The sequence below is a fragment of the Augochlora pura genome, chromosome 11 (assembly GCF_028453695.1).
Source record: "Augochlora pura isolate Apur16 chromosome 11, APUR_v2.2.1, whole genome shotgun sequence".
Classification (NCBI taxonomy): Eukaryota; Metazoa; Arthropoda; class Insecta; order Hymenoptera; family Halictidae; genus Augochlora; species Augochlora pura.
Window position 1 is genome coordinate 18,580,066 of NC_135782.1, and position 16,536 is coordinate 18,596,601.

A 16,536-nucleotide genomic window follows, 5' to 3' on the forward strand; every position below is an offset into this window, starting at 1 on the left:
TATTCTATTTTAATATAGCAAATTGATGAGAAGGAATATTAAATACTGTTGTACAAATCGATACTATGACAAAACGAAAATAAAGCACAGGGAGCATTATCTGTATATTCACTTTCACCGTGTCCCAATAAGTCAAGCCAAGGAACGGCGAACGCTATAATCACGGCATCGGATCATGTCAACCGGCACGTGATTATCAGGCATCAACGCGCCCCCCTGGATGATTAATAATCTTGCAGCAATGAGCGATTAAATTCTCCGAAACATCTTATTTATTTCTGTTTCTCACGACTGGTTTGTCGGCGACCCACGGTTCCGTCGACCATGCCGTTTTAATCATTTATACATTGCTGCCTCGCGATTGGCGGAAAATAACATCCGGTATTCTTGTCGCAATTTCCGAGGCGCGTTTCGCCCGCTAGGAAAATTGTTCAGGCTTCTTGTTTGTCGTTGTTTCAAGCCTGTTCATTAGCAATTGTAAATATACTCTGGACCGGGAAAGGACCGCGGCGTTACCGGTCCTAATTGTCCCCCACTCCTTGGTCTCCGGTCACGTGAATACGTCGTGGCACCTTCTCCATCGTAGGAAATGGGAACGGATAATTTGTGACTGTTGAATCGTTTGTGGAACTTGTTTTGATCTGCTATAGTACCTGCGTGTTAAATATTGTCATTATTTATTTAGATAATAATTCATTTCGATAAAATTTAAATATGAAGATATGCTAGGTTAGAATTAGGATGGAGATAGGTTAGAGTTAAGTCAGAGTTTCACAGTGTATAGTATTGCCTAATATAGACTTAGGTCTATATTAGATTAGGTCTGACCTAACACTGACCTAAAAAATTTTGATAAATACTGTACGCTGTGAAATTCTATACTTAATTCTTAACTGACTCTGACTTGACTCTGACTTAACTCTAACTTAACTCTGACTTAACTTTGGCTTAACTCTGATTTAATTCGGACTTGACTCTGACTTAACTTTGACTTAACTCTGACTTGACTCTGACTTAACTCTGACTTAACTCTGACTTGACTTGACTCTGACTTGACTCCCACTTGACTTTGACTTGACTTTGACTTAACTCTGGCTTAACTCTGACTTAACTTTGGCTTAACTCTGACTTAAATCATGAATATCGTACACTATAAAATTCTACGGAACTTCGAATGCAGCAATTTTATAAAATCTGCATTTCATTCGCAAAACAAAAATAAGAAATCGTCGATACAAAATGCAGCAGAGAGAAGTGCGCAACGGTCTGTTTAATAGTAAAAATTCGAGCAAGAAAAACGACTGTGCAATCGCAGGAGAGTCCGATTGGAACGAAATCGTACCCTTCCGACCATCGATTATCGAGCCGTTGCACGGTTGCTCCGGTATTTTTCCCGTCGCGTTCGTTCAGTTTTTCTGCCATTTAATCAGCAACCTTTTTGTCATCCGCTATTAGATGTTACTGCAGCGATTCTCGTTTCCGTTCCCCCTGAACCCGGAGACGGGACACGAACGGACGACTGTTCTCTCGTTTTTTTCTCTCCCCGTTGTCCGCTCGGACTATTATCACAGTACGATTATTATCTTCGAGTCTCAGACCTAAGACTTTTCTTCCGCGTTCGCGTCCTCGGCGTCGCGCTGGTACTGTTTCATCTTCTTCCTATCCTCGGCTGTTAACTTCACACCTGTAACCCAACCAGAAGCAATTTACTTCGGTAAACATTGAACCGGTTACATATTAATTTAGGTTGCAAGTCATTCGTCTAAACACCGGTGCAATTATAAATGGAAAAAACAAACGCGGAGATATTAATCTCACCGTGGACAGTTAACAAGGCGTCCGAGATACAAATTGTTTTCGAACACGTCTTTTTTGGTGGTCCAATATAATTGCAATTATTATATACCGACGATTTTTATTCTGCATAAAGTATGCGATATAACAGCGACGCATTACCTGCCAAACAGATCTGGCTATCGAACGAGCAAATGCTTCTGCATTCCTCTTCCTCGGAATCTTCGTCCAGCTCTATCCTCTTCGTGCTCGTTTTACTCTTTTGCCTCGACGCTCCGGCCTTGCTGCTCTGGCTCTTCTTCGTCGCAATCGTCTCCCTCGATTTTCCGTCAGCCCCATCATCCGCCGCTTCTTTCTCTTTTTTCTCCGACTTCTTTCCATCCGCTTTCCTCCTCTTGCTTCTCTTCGGTGGCTTTTGCGTCAGAAGCGTCACTTCGGGAACGTTAATAGACCATGAATTCGGTATGCATTGATACGTTGAATTAATTAAAATATTCAGTTTAATTGTAAAGTGTTGAATTTAATTGTAAAATGTTCAGTCTAATTTTAAAATGTTCAATTTAATTCCAAAGTGTTGAATTTAATTGTAAATTGTTCAGTCTAATTTTGAAATGTTCAATTTTTTGTAAAATGTTTAATTTAATTGTGAAGTGTTCAATCTAATTGTAAAATGTTCAATATAAGATAAAATGTAAATTGAAAGTTAATAAGTTGTTGTAAGATATTAGATCTTTCTTACAATTAACAGAATTAATTTTAATTTTGCATAAATATCCGCAGTCTAACTTAAGAAGTGCAAAGACTTTTAAAAAATTAATTAATTAATTTTTCGAGGACTTTACATGCGCTTTCGATCATTTTCGAGATGCTATCCGGCACTGTGGTGAACTGGCAGCCGATGTGCCTTGGGTTAAGGAGGATTTCCCTGATTTCCATCGACGGCTTGATCCTCCTTACCATCAGCTCCGCCATTGAAATCTCCTTCACCACGTACTGGGCCTTGTTCCTCGGCTTCCTCCTCGTCTTCTTCTTCTTCTTCTTGCACTTCCGGTTGCCGACCTTCGCCCCCGGCGGCGGACTATCGACCTCATCGTCGTCGAGGCAGTCCAACGCCTTCTTCACCTTCGGCTTCTTCTCTTCCTTCTTCTCCTTCCTCGACTTCCTCTCCTGCTCCTTTTTCCATAGCAAGTACTTCCGACACTCCGGTCGATGTTTCATCCTAATCGCGCTGGTCGACGGAATACCTAAACCAACCTAATCTCTCCGCATCGTTTGTTCCTTTTTAAACTGTGCTGGTGGACCTGTTTTTCGGTTCTATTGCTGTCATGATGGACGGTTCTGTTTCTTAGTTTCTTAAGTGTTTAATTCATGTTTGAGCGATGTTTCGGTTCTGGTCAAACCGCCATGCTGCTTGAACTTCGACGACGAAGGGTTTCGTTTGTTTCTCGCTTGGATTATCCGTCGCACTTCACGCAGTGTTCCCTGTCACCTTTGAAACGTGGTTCTGTCAAAATTCTAAGTGATCGTCTCGCGGTTAAATTGATAGAAAAATGTGGAGTACCGTGTCCCTCGAGTCTCAGGATATCTGTGCCGAGCGCGACGTTGATGGACCGCGCTGTTAAATCCTCGTATGGCGATAACACTGACAGTGGAAGTCTTGGTTATGGTTGTTAATTGAAGACGTGAGTAATGCTCGGAGAAATTTTATCTCAAAGAATTTCATATTACAGAATTTGATTTTAAAGAACTTTATTTTCAAGAATTTTATTTCTTGTTATATTTTATTTATTCGAAGGAACGTACCACCGACGATAAATCACCGGAATAAACTACTTCACTGTACATTCCACGTTAACGAAATCAAACGTTCTATCTACCGGAATTTGATGCGCCACTTAAACGGAGTACTATTTCATTTGAATAATACCCAGCTCTGGTAACGCTCGCTTGAATCCGGTTCCGTGGTTTCGCCGAGAGCTATCAGATAAGCAGGATGGAGAGATCGAAATCGGTGTTGGAGAGGGCGAAATCGGTGGTGGAGCTCGACAGAGAGAAGAAAGTGGAGTACAAGACCAAGCTGACTCTCCTGGCGGAATGCGACGAAATCGTTTCCAAGGAGGTCGTGAACGCTGTCGGCCGTGTGACGGAGAACGTCCGCGCGGCGGACGACAATGCGCCGAGCAGCGACGAGCTGGACGAAGGCCTCGAGGAGCAGTACAAGGACCTGAACTTCTTCCTTGACCTGCCCGACGACACTTATTCCCTCACCGAGATCCGACCGGAATTGCCCACCTGCGTTCGATACGGGGTTCGCGCCGGGCTCACTCACATCAACATGCCCAAATTCTCGCCTCTGTCCAGAGGACATCAGGTAAGGATACTAAAATAAATTCGTTGCAATCTTTCTGGAGAAATGTAACAAATTTTATAAAGTCTGCTACTAGGAAACTATTTTAGGAAATTCTCTAGAATTGTCCTTAGATAAGAAAAAATAGACAATTTTGGAGTTGGTGATACCTAGGTGGCACGAAGACTTCTGATAGGATTCCTCGTGTTATCTGGGTTCTTTCATTAAAACAATACCTAATTCGCGACGATAATAGATAAAATACACTTCGTGCGCTAAAAATCGCTGAAAACGAGACTGTATTCCAAAGTATCCTGTCGCAGAAATGAAGGGCGCGCTAACCCCGATAGCAACCTTGCACAATCCTCCGCGACTAGATCCGATCTTCTGTACTTACATCTCGAGAGAACTCTGCACCGTCTAATTTCGTTTCCCTCGCGCGCAACCCGATCAAAACCGGTAGTGCCGATGATTGTTGATCGTCGGTGATGGCAGGGTGGAGCGACGGCGATCGCTGCTTTCGCAACCACGACGGTGTACAAGTCACGGTGCTGGAACGAGGCGGTGATCGACCAGATAATCGAGGACGGGGATAGCTTTTACTGCGAGTCGTATAAGGAAATCAACACGGACGACCGCCGGCTGTTGACGATCCTCCACCTGGGTAGGACCTTGTGCGTGCAGAACAAGCTGACCGTGAACGTGACCATCGAGGACGCGGCGTACGCGGGCAAGTTCCGCTCGTCGGAGCCGACGGAGCTGCACCTGGTGAAGGCCCTGGAACTGTTCTTCAAGCGGTACAACGCGGGGATCCTGTGCTCTTCCGTGCTGAACATAGCGCTGTGGAAGGACTCCAAGTATTACAACATCTTCGACGGACAAGCGCGAAAGGAGAACTGTGAGCCAGCTGCGGACGGTCTCAGCGGGACGGCGAAGCTGTTTCTGGTGAAGGACCTGATAGGCGTCCTGTTCATCATCCTGGAGAAGAGTCTTGTGAACAACGAGCCCTTCGTTCTCTACGCCATAGCCATCAGTGGCGTGGATCACTATACCAAGCCCATAGCTGTCGTGGACACTGAGAAGGTCTACACCCACGCAGTGGAGAGGCGACCTAGTGGTTACAAGGTGCAGGACAAGTACCGAGCCGTTCTCCAGGGCTCCTACCACCTCATGCACCCGTCTCTGCCAGCCCCTGTCCGCGGTAGAACCCACATGATCATCGCTTTGGCTACTCTGGTCTACTCCAGACTGGTGAACAGCAACAAGTGGACCAGCGGGCTGGTGGACCTGATCTTCAACCAGTCCAACATCTACTTCATCGACTTGGTCCGGGTGCTAGATAAAGACCTGTCCGACCCGGAGTTCGAGCTGAAGATGGACGACGCGATGGGTGACATAATCCTAGGGGTCTATTCGGCGAAGATCAAGATTAGGACGAACGTGGTGCCAGGTTATGGCCAGAAGAAGGGCAAGATTGCGTTCGATAGCGGGTTCAGGGAGTTCTTCGAGTCCCAGGCTTGCGGTATGCTGGAGATCAAGGGCATTTACTATGCTATCTGGAGGCACGACGACACCTACTACTTCATGGACCCCTATGCCTGCGACGATGAGGGCTTCAGGTCCGGCACTGCCGAGATAGATGGTACCTATAAACCAGGCGAGGCTGCCTGCATCACTATGAACAGCTCCATCAACCAGGTGCTCGAGACCATCATGGAGAACACCGGGAGCAGGGACAAGGACCCGTTTATCATTCACGGTGTCCGGGTTCTTTACGTGAAGACAGGGGTCACGCCCGGCGGGCCCCTAGAGTATGTCATCTATCGGGAGAAGGGCACTAATCGCAGGCCCCAGGCTCCCCCAACAGCCATCATGGCCAAGTCCATTGGAAAGATAGACGAAGTCCAGGACATGACTCCGACGATTAGACCACAGCTGTTGAAGCTGAAGGACGTGGCAGTACAGGTGCCGCCGCTGATGAAGGAAGCAGAGATGTATATGATGACGGATGACGAGCCGAGGAGCTACGTGATACTGCCACCTGAAGAGGAGAAGGAACCGGAGGTGGAGCTCGGCGAGGAAGAAGAGGAAGAGATTGGGAAGAAGGTATGGGACGACGAGGAGATGGAGGAGGAAGAGGAACCTGAGAAGATACCCGAGGAACCCCCTGTGGAGAGAGTCATCCGAGGCTATATGAAGGTCAGGCCTAACCGGTTGGTGCTGCAGGGCTCCAAGAACTGCCTAGACGACGAATTCGAGATCAGATCCAGAGGGAAGCAGGGGTTGATGGCCGGGCTGGTAGCCATAGCCTACAGGTAGCTAGACTATAAGCTAAAGATGACACTTAGCTAGTATGATAAGTAGAGACTCATATATTTTTTATATTGTAGGAAATTGAAGGACCCTAAACGCTGGAGGAACATGGACATCGACCAGCTGATCGACGTCGGCGACAAGACGTACGGCAACATCATCGAATGGATCCGCAAGGGCAGTCCCGCAGCTGTTGATAAGAAGGAGGCTGCGGAGGGCGAGGAGGAAGAGGAGGAGGTGGAGGAAGGCGAAGAAGAGGAGGAGGAGAAGCTGCTCCCTACCCCGAGCCATCTGGACCTGGGCATGCTACCGGTGCGGCTGAAGTTTGGGGAGAACGACGTGATATTTAAATCCAAGATGGACGTCATCCGAGGAGAAGCTGCTCCCTTGGCCAACCTGGCGGAAGCTCTCGAGTGCTACTTCAAGAAGTACAATGAGCTGGTCCTGGAGAACAAACGGCTGATGTATGCGATCTGGAAGGAGAACGAGCATTACTTCCTCTTCAACCCTTACGGGAGCGACATCGAAGGCTGGCGCCTTCGGGACTATCCAGCCTCCTTCGCGGTACTGGGTACCCTGAACGAGCTGGTCGACCTTCTCTATGGGTTAATAGAGTTCAACGACCCCACCTTCACCTTCCACTTCGTGTCGCTGGATTCTATTCAGCCTGGCAAGTACGCGACCGACATCGAGATCATGCCGCCGGGAGATGATATCGACATGTTCAAGACTAGCTTCTTGCCCATTACTGACGAGGACATAGAGAAGATAGAGGCTGAGTTGAAGACGGTCGTGGAGGAGGAGGAAGACGCGGACGTGCTCGACGTCACCATGGGCGAGGAAGAGGAGGAAGAAGAGGAGGAAGACGAAGGCAGGCGAAGACCTCGCGCTGGCCTCCTCGAAGAGACAGAGAAACCGATAGTGGATCCTCTTCTCGAAGTACGGGAGCAGGAGCAGCCTGATGCTCCTTACCGGCTGAACCTGGCGCTGCTCACTGCTGGGTTGAAGATCCCCGAAGAGACCGAAGAGGACATGCAGCGAGTACACGCGCAGAAGGCTCTGGAGAAGCTGAAGTACGAGCATCCTCCTCCGTACGTCTTGCCGTCGAACAAGACGCTGATGAAGCTGTTGGAGGCAAAGAGGGCCAAGAGGTCCGTGCCCTCGTTGGTCTCACGGTTTTCCATAGACTCCAGGCTGGACGTGAAGAAGAAGGGCGGCTTCGGCGCGTCGCTGCTATCAAGATCCACGATCGTGATGAGTGCCGGGACAGGAATCGACTTCTCGGTGCCCTCGAAAAAGATAAAGCTCTGTCCAAAGAGATATCTGTTCTCCAGACTGCTACCGATATGTTTGATACCCATGAGGGCCATCGACGACATGTACATTCAGCACGACGGACCAATTGAGGGCGAAGATGAGGAGCTGGAAGAGACCCCGACGGAAGAGGGTATGGTTCGAGAGGACATCCCTGAAGCACCTGTGGGACTCCGCATCCGACCGACCTTGATTCCTCTGGGTCCAATCATTCGGACCCCAGTTCCTGAGAAGAGGCTGGGCAGCTGTCCGGAGAAGAAGAAGCGCAAGTGCTTGACGTCCAAGAGCGATGCAGGCGACGCATTGATGGAGAAGATCCTCTGCAATACCGAAGACCTGCTGCTGGAGCTGTTCTTCCCGGACTTCAAAGTGGCTGACCAGGTCTGGATACTCTTGAATGTAGCTTCATTTTGGATACTGACTTCTATCTGTGATGTCACTGTTATGGCAGCTGCAAGTGGAGGATAAGGCGCCGGATAGCAAGAGCAGAGTCTCGCATAAGTCGTCTGCGATATCCCAGGAGACCACCACCATTAGAATGAAGCCAGCGAACTCGAAGAAGAAGCAGAAGCATACTGCTGGCTGGAAAGTAATGATACCTATCTTGATTCTCGCTGATCCTAGCTACATCAATCTCAGTTATTCCTAGCTACTGCTATCTACTTTCAATCCCTAGGTCACCGAGGACGGCTACCGGGTCTTGCTGGGCAACATGTGCCTGGAGGACCGAGCGTCGACGGAAGAGTCTCACTTCAAGTCCTGCTTCTTCGCAGCCTTGCTGTGCATCCTGGCAAAGATCAAGATGGATCCGGACAAGTTCAGCGCGAACACCCTGGACCAGTTCATCTACCTTGGTGATAAGATCTACGGGAAGACCGGGAAGCTGCGGTTCAAGCCTTACAGATGGTTCCACCACGTCGAGATAATGCACACGATCTACAACGTGATCACCAAGCAGGCTATGTACGCTGATCCAGAGAGTTCGGACCACGACGACGTCGAGTACATCATGGATAGCTTCTTCGAAAAGAACCAGACAGGCATAATAGTCTTCGCCAATTGTGCCTTCGCCTTTTGGACTGCAAATGGGGCTTACTACTTGTTCGATCCTTATCCTTGCGACGAGCTTGGTAACGCTGCTGAGGGTGGCTCTTGTAGTCTGATGGAGTTCTGTGACCTCAACTGTCTGCTGGAGAAAATCGAGGCGAACGTTGGTGAAAATACAAAGAAGCCTTTCCGGTTGTACACCGTGTGCATAGCCCACATGGAGACAAAGAGGCGGAAGAAGAAACGCAGGAAGAAGACGACTTCCTGCGTGGATAAGCCTGAACAGGAAGAACGCGTTGAAGAGCCACCTGAAGTGGTGCTATCCCCAGAGTCATCGGTGTCTCTGATCGAGCAGCTCGACTGGGTGACCGTCGAGTCGAAGACGAGCTTTGGGTACGACATGACAGTCCCTGGCTTCGCTCCCATCAAGTTCTGTAACGCCTCGATGCTGGAGGTCACAGTCCTGGAGAACGAGATCACCACTCCGGTGTTGGCACCCTTCAAGAAGGTCCCCAAGATTACGGAGGACACGGATGAATACGAGTTGCTGAAGACAATGGTCAGGAGGAAGATCTTCGACAGGAGGTTCAAGACAGCTACCATCGTCGCGATCCCATTGGACGTCTGTATCATGGCCTGGTCTTTGATCCACGATCCCATCACTTGGTCAGTGAGGACGGTTAGAGGATTGTTCGAGGCTGTCCTAGACTACTCCTTCGACACCCTGCTGGCAGCAGAGGACTCGACGGTCTCCGAAATGACCGACGGCATGCTGAACGAGTTCGAGATCGCCAACTATGTCTTCAGGGTCGTCTTCGTGCCTCTGCACTACGGCACCCTCTATGCGACCGAAGGCTGGAACCTAGCGATGTCTTTGCAAAAAGTCTTCGACACTCCAACTTACACGGGCGCCATCTTGACCTGCGGCAAGGCGCACCTGGGCGTGATGAAGAAAGGGGAGAACCACTTCGCCTGGTGGATCCTCGTTGGCACGCAGAACCTGAGGATCATCACCGCCACGGACATGAACGAGTTCCTGAAGCTGATCGTCAAGGTGATCGGTCAGCCGGAAGGCGAGACCTTCGTAATGAGAGTCATCACGGTGTCCTACGCGCAGAAGATGGACCCTGACTGCAGCGACACCAAGGGTCTCCATGAACCAGTCGTGCCATCGGCTTCGCTGCCAGAGATCCATAGGATGCCCACGGATCCTTACGACCTAGAGGCTATCTTCAGACCTACAGTACCGGACTCTAAGCCGATATTTGTCCACGGAACAGTAGCCCTCAGCAACAGGGACACCTTGATGGAACCTAGGGTCAAACGATGCTACTTTGTCGCCATTCTGTCCGTGATGGTGCAACGGGACATCGTCCAGAGCCCCATGCGCGAGATGGTGGACAAGATCCTAGAGGTCTCCGAGTCGGTGTACAGAGAGTTCCCTGAGCCCAAGTTCCACACGGAGCATATCCTGCGCAACGTCACCATCATGAACAGGATCTTCGACCTGAGGGACTGCACGCTGCCGCTGGTCCTGCTGACAGTGAATCCGCGGACTTCTAGGAACGACTTCTACCTTCAGGTCAGGAAGCACCTGAAGAAGTTCTTCAAGGTGTATGCCAGTGGGATGATCCACTTCACCAACTGCTGCTACGGCTTCTGGTACTCGAGGAGCACGAACGCCTACTACTACATAGACCCCTACCAATGCAACGAGAGAGGAAGGAAGGTGTCCTGCGGCGGCAGAGCCTGCCTCGGCATCTTCCCCACTCTGTGCCAGATGGTGAAGAACATGTGCTTCAACCAGTTCGAGGACACCACCGGCTTCTTCATCCACCGCGTCCACGTCGATTCCATCAACGTCCCTCCGTTCGACACATTCAAGGAGGACCCTATGTGGTTGTACTTGGACTACCATTGGAACTTTAGACACGCGCCTGACATCGTGAAACCCGGCGCCAAGAAGAAGAAGGGAGAGGACGAGGAGAGAAAAGAGGAAGGCAAGGTGAAGCAGTTCTGGAACAACTATGCCGTGGAGGTGTCCAACTTGATCTACTCCGTCTGGGGCACTATCGGGGCCTACGACTCCAGATTCGGTGACCGCGGTGGCAAAAACCAGGCCGCCATTTGCGTCGCTGTCTTGGCCATGCAGTATCTCAGCCACCCGTCCAGGTGGGGGCCAGCTATCCTAGACTCCGCGGTCATTTGCGGGGACTCCTACTACACCGAGAGCATCAGAGGCGTCATGAAGTGCGCCAAGTACTACAACGACTTCAACCTCCAGCCCTGCTTCAAGATCTTCCCTCATCTCTGGGTGATCGACTTCAGGGAAGCTATCTGCGGCACTCTATATGGAACTAAGGACAAGCTCACTCTAGCGGCTGCTCTGAACAAAGCCTTTGCAGAGTCTCCGAATATCCTGATCGAGTGCAGCAAAGTTACCCTAGCTGGCTTGGCCGCTAAGGACGGATTCTACATGGCTGATCCTGGCTGGGTTGGCCCGCCACTGTTCGAGAGGGACTACGGAGCTATCTATGTCCTCCGATGCAGGAACATGAACTGCTTGGTCTACGCCATGGTGAAAACCCTGAATACGAACAAGAGGATGGACTTTCGGATCACGCCGGTGGCGTTCACGTTCGAACAGGAGGACTTCAACTTCGTCGACAACAAGAGCCAGGAGACCAAGAAGAAGGTCTTCCTGGAGCCGCTTAGAACCAGCCCTGGAAAGAGCTACGATCCTGGTACGTTAATTATTTTTTATCATCATTTTTATCATATTTTTCCTCATCATCGTCTTCATTCTATTCTTTCTACGCTACTCTCTCTCTCTCTGAAGGATTTTATCCCTTCGCAGGTACCCTAATCCCAGGAGCAGACATAGTACCAGATCAAGACTCCTACCTAGTCTACCACAAGAACCTATCCGCAGGCATCGATCACGGTGACAAGCTAGAGTACCCAGAGCTGCCGTCGGTGGAGCCAACCTTGAGACGCGATGCCATGACCAGCGCAATGGTCAGCACCACCTGGCACTTGAACCTAGGCCAGGCAGACCCTCTGAAGAAGCCCGAGCCGAAATTCGACCCCTTATTAATCACCCACGACCCTGAAAAGTGCGAGAAGCGAGTAGTCGGCACTTTCGAGCCTCAGCAGGCAGTGCAGATGTCGATCACCGACTTGTTGGCCGCCTGCGACGATTATCCAAGAGTGGTGGACTTCAAGAGCCCGAAGACGGTTCCTGACAAGCCCCTCGAGTGCACCAAGGCGACCAGCTTCCTCACGGAGACTGCGCGCGAGGAGTTCAACGTGGGGACCAAAGATATGCGCAGAGCTGTCTACACCACTTACAAGCATCGTCTACCGAAACCCAAGAAGCCGCCTGCTGCAGCACCCATTATGGAAGAGGATGCTGAAGGAGGAGCTCCTAGCGCGGCTGCTAGCGTTGGTGCGAGTACAGCACCAAGCGTTGCAGCTGACGGGGACGAAGACGTCGGGGATGTACCCTACAATACCGATGCCACTGAGGGCACTGAGGAGGAGACAGAAATGGAAGCGACCACTGAAGATGATTAAGCCTATCTGCATCAACCTAGATCTCTTTATTTATTTTTATTTATTTTTGTCAAAAGTCCTTTTCTGTCCAGTAGATCCTTTTATCAATGTCCAATTTATGGTGACCTCGTTGAAATTTGCAACTTAAGCAAACTTTTGCAGTCTTTTTTATAAAACCTTTGTAGTCGATTTTGTGATCTCGTCGAGATGGTTTATTAAAAATTATAGGACCTTTTCATCAATGTGTATCGATACGTGTTTCAGGTTTGCTCGATCGTAGATCAATGTATGGGACACGCGGTGGTTATCATAAGTGTTGACGACGTTGCCGCCGTGATTGATGGAGAAAAGTATCGCGCGGAACGTAATTGTAGTACTAGCAACGTTTCGTTGCCTTTTTTTACGAGCGTTTCTTGCGTGACGCGAGCAAATGCTATCGCGATGGGATCGAACGACAGATGCAAGCCGACTCGACTAATTAGTCGTCGCGAGTGAATCAGCGAAAAACCCGTTAATGCATTTTCGCTCGGCTCTAAACTTTGCTCGATGCTTTGAGACTGGAGCAATTAACTGAATTTGGGAACGTAATAATTTAAATAATCGACAATTTAATCAACAATCTAAATAGTAATTTAGTTAACAATTTAATCGAATATCTAACGATTTATTGTCATTAGCAATTTAAATGTTCATATGCAACACGTGCAAAGACATTGTTATTGTTTCAGGAAAATACTTATCTGACTGGCTGCGCATTAATCCTGTTTGCTATAATTTATTTTTACGATCGATTGAAAATTGCGAGGTTGATGAAGCTGGACGGGTTGATCAAATTGTAATTTATTCGACATGGAACGTACAGATTAGAAACGTCGACGTTGGACGGCAATCAATATTAAAATTAAAACTTTACAACAGAAAATGATACAGAGAATAAATCGTGTTATAGCGACACGTGACACGTGGTCTCTCTCTCTCTTTCGTACGAAGGTATAAAACGATAGAAAAATTATATTAAAAGATAGCGATAGAAACTTGGGGTAGAAACGGCGTTTGTAAATAGACATCTTCGAAACGCTTGTGTAAAATCGTATATATATATAAGCATAGGCGTTTTACGGATTGGGTCTTAATGAACTACGGGGGATACAAGTTTAATGGCGGCACGCATAACTAACATAAATCGTTTCCCGTCTGTGTTTAGAGAATAAACTAATGTACAAAGAACACATATAAACAACGCTTCAAAGCAGCTTGGATCGTTCTGATATGATTCGGCGTTAATTTCGTTTCGACGATCGGTCCCACTCCCCCGCTATATCAAAGGTAAAAACGTGTATTGTGCATTTCAAGGTGAATCGAAAAGGGTCGGAGGACATATAATTGTTAACTGGCGTTTTAACATTTATCTCGTTTTTTTTTTCTATATCTCTCGTCGAGTTTCAACTTTCGTAAAATTCGTAAGATTCGCATTTTGTTAGTTACAAGTGCAATAAGTGGCCCTTCGAGGGCCTCGATATACAGGGTATCCCATAATTATATTGTATCAGGGAACCGAGAGATTCTTCAGGATATTTGAATGATATTTTTCCTTTGCGAAAATCTTCTACGAGACCTCGTTTGCGAGTTACAAGCATAAAAAGCGGACCAGTTAGAGAGCAAGGGCGGGGCTAAGGTGTCAGGGGCGTGACGTCGTACGTTTTTCATCGATAACTCGTAAACGAAGCCTCGTAGAACATTTCTGCAAAGGAAAAAGTTGCTTCAAATCACTTGAAGAACCTCTCCCCACCCGGAGTTGACATAATTTTAGCACACCCTGTATAATTTCTATATATTCACAGTAGCTTTATAGGAAGCAAACGTTTCAAGCGACTCTCAAACGAACAGCACGTATACATATATGATACGGACGTTACACTTAGTTATTATTATTATTTAAATACGCGATAACAATAGTAACAATAAAATTTAAGTACATCGATCTCGTCTGAACCTCTCGCAACCCCTTGGCGCAGTGTCTGTTGTCAAATATCCCGGCGATGGATTTCTATCTGCACGGAGATGCGATTAAGTACTATTTATCCGTCGCGCTGTCTGCGCCAAGCGTCCACTTTCCTTTTACGTTCACGACCGACTTGCCCCTGAGTTAGGCTAGCTCGCGTCCATGGTATACTTTCGCGAGGCCGCGTGAAACACGCTTAATTTCAGTTGGTCACGAGTAAAATTCTCTTATGGCAACGCGCTGTTGCTCGGCCGCCTAATGCGCGGGGCATTATCGATCTCTTTCCTGCTAATTGCCGCGCGAAATCGATTAGGTGTTCGCAAGCGTTCTGCGCGGATTTCAGCGGCGGAAAATACGGTCGTAAAGCGGGCTCTGACAGGTTCTGGTTTGATTGTTGTCGATAGTTCGGTCCCGGTGAAGTGTCGTTTGACTTCTGTGAAACCCCTTTTGGTTCTCTTCCCTTAGATTAATTAATTTCCTGTTACTCTCCGGTGATACGCTAAGGAAACACTAAAAACTAAGTTGCTGGATCCTTTTCAGAGAAACGCAACGGTACGGTGAACCATTGTTCTATGGATTATGACAGCTTGATCTTGAAACAATGCTTCACCATACCTTTACGTTTCTTTACTCTTTGCACTCGAGAATGGCCGCTTTGACAATTAGTGTACCTTGCATTTTATTCAAGTTTAAATATTTCTTTCGCTGTCACGTGTTTGCATGGACAAAATATTCCTCAGACTCAATTTTTCAATTTTATTCTTCTTATTATCTTTATTAATAAATTGTAAGCAGATATGCTTAATTTAATTGATCCTTGTTCAGATGCTATTTCTTATTATATGTTTGCAGAAATTAAATGTGCCAGTGACTGAATTTTAATTTTCAATTTTTAATTTCAATTTTCACAGTTTTTTCACAATTTCTGTAAAACTCGCAGATATTTATTATTCTCTATTTGTAAAAACCAATTCTCGCTTAATTTATAAGCAATTAGAAATCGCGGAAATAATCGACAGAATTTTGTTTATAATCGGTGAAATTTGTTTTAGAAAAATAGCGGCTGGTTTTCAAGGCTTAGACAGCTCCGAGTGCAAAGAGTCGATGAATAATGGAAATAAATACGAATTCGAATGTCGGCCGCGTTGGAAACAAATATTGGAATAACGTCTTACTAGCTAGCGTCTATAAAATAAGCTGAAAAGGATCGGCTAATAAATGAAACGCGTTCGACGATGGCTGGAGGATAGATGTTTTGTCATTGCAGTAGCTGCGTATTTTTTTGTTCGTCAGCAAGAAATCTATTCGGTGGTGGGCGTCTGCTGTTCGTCCGTGCCCGGCGGCTTCGTGTACAAGATCTCGGCGTACTCCGTCTTGTCCTCGTTCAGGCGGCGGGGGTTGCCGCCCTGTTGCTGCTGCGTCAGGTCCAATTCAGCGTAAACTATGCCGGTCTCGCCGGTCGACGGATTAGGTTTGTTTTCCGGCACGGCCGGCGACGTCTGCAGCTGTTGGAACGAAATCATTTGATTAAGGTAATTGCGGCATTGAAATCATTGCACAGGTTTTTTTTTGCGGTTCAGCATCGACTTGGAAAAAAATCGGTTCGCGATGGACGTTGGATCGCGTGGTTTCATGCAGATTTAAAATAGATCAGGATTTTTGGCGCCGATGTATTTTTGCTGGCCGATCGAATTTATGCGAATTTCTTGGCCAGCTTGAACTTCTTGGTTTTTGCCGATTGGAATGTTATTACATTATGCGACGTTGAATAAACATTTTAATGCGATGGAAATGGAGCAATTATATTTTTAAATTATTTTTATACATGAGGGGTCGATATGACTCGATATCAAAGGGGAAAGTTTGAGCTAATTTTAAGTTGTACAATTGTAGGACTTTTCTAATCCAACTTAGCTTAAATTAAAGCTTGAAGTGTCAATTTTAAAATAGGGTAATTTATTTTATAAAAGAAATACGAATACATTTTGTAACATCAAAAAGTCGCCGCTACTGCTTCGAAGAAAATGACTCGATTTTAAAGGCAAACTTTGATCAATTATATATTGCATATTTGTTGGGCATTTTTAATTCAACATAGCTTAAATTAAAGCTTGAAATGTCAGTTTTAAAACCAGGTAAATTATTTTAAATAAGACTCGCGAAG

The 16,536-nt window shown here is 47.2% G+C and overlaps 3 protein-coding genes across 4 annotated transcripts in view; 1 reads left to right on the forward strand and 2 right to left on the reverse strand.

Annotated features, from left to right (window-relative positions):
- Positions 1–58: 58 nt before the first annotated feature.
- On the reverse strand, positions 59–3,012 carry LOC144477272 (uncharacterized). 2 transcript variants are annotated; one of them, XR_013495152.1, is made up of 4 exons: positions 2,637–3,012; positions 1,957–2,226; positions 1,343–1,684; positions 59–653 (listed from the first exon to the last, which is right to left on the reverse strand). XR_013495152.1 is itself a non-coding variant. In XM_078194873.1 (3 exons), the coding sequence occupies exons 1-3, from the start codon at positions 3,010–3,012 to the stop codon at positions 1,599–1,601; spliced, it is 732 nt and encodes a 243-aa protein (XP_078050999.1). In that variant the 3' UTR covers positions 1,275–1,598. The 2 variants fall into 2 exon arrangements, 1 of the variants encoding a protein (XP_078050999.1); XM_078194873.1 differs by lacking the exon at positions 59–653 and having other exon boundaries at positions 1,275–1,684.
- On the forward strand, positions 3,002–13,203 carry LOC144477271 (uncharacterized). The gene is made up of 7 exons (XM_078194872.1): positions 3,002–3,476; positions 3,590–4,165; positions 4,637–6,456; positions 6,532–8,149; positions 8,220–8,357; positions 8,445–11,559; positions 11,673–13,203. Exons 2-7 carry the CDS (start codon positions 3,788–3,790, stop codon positions 12,389–12,391), a joined length of 7,788 nt encoding a protein of 2,595 aa, XP_078050998.1. The 5' UTR covers positions 3,002–3,476; positions 3,590–3,787; the 3' UTR covers positions 12,392–13,203.
- Positions 13,195–16,536, reverse strand: part of Fas3 (fasciclin 3) — a gene marked incomplete at its 5' end in the record, with an annotated part of 28,961 nt that continues 25,619 nt past the window's right edge. The window contains one exon of the mRNA XM_078194675.1: positions 13,195–15,877. Within this exon, the coding sequence (XP_078050801.1) occupies positions 15,674–15,877 (204 nt within the window). The remainder of the gene's footprint in view (positions 15,878–16,536) is intronic.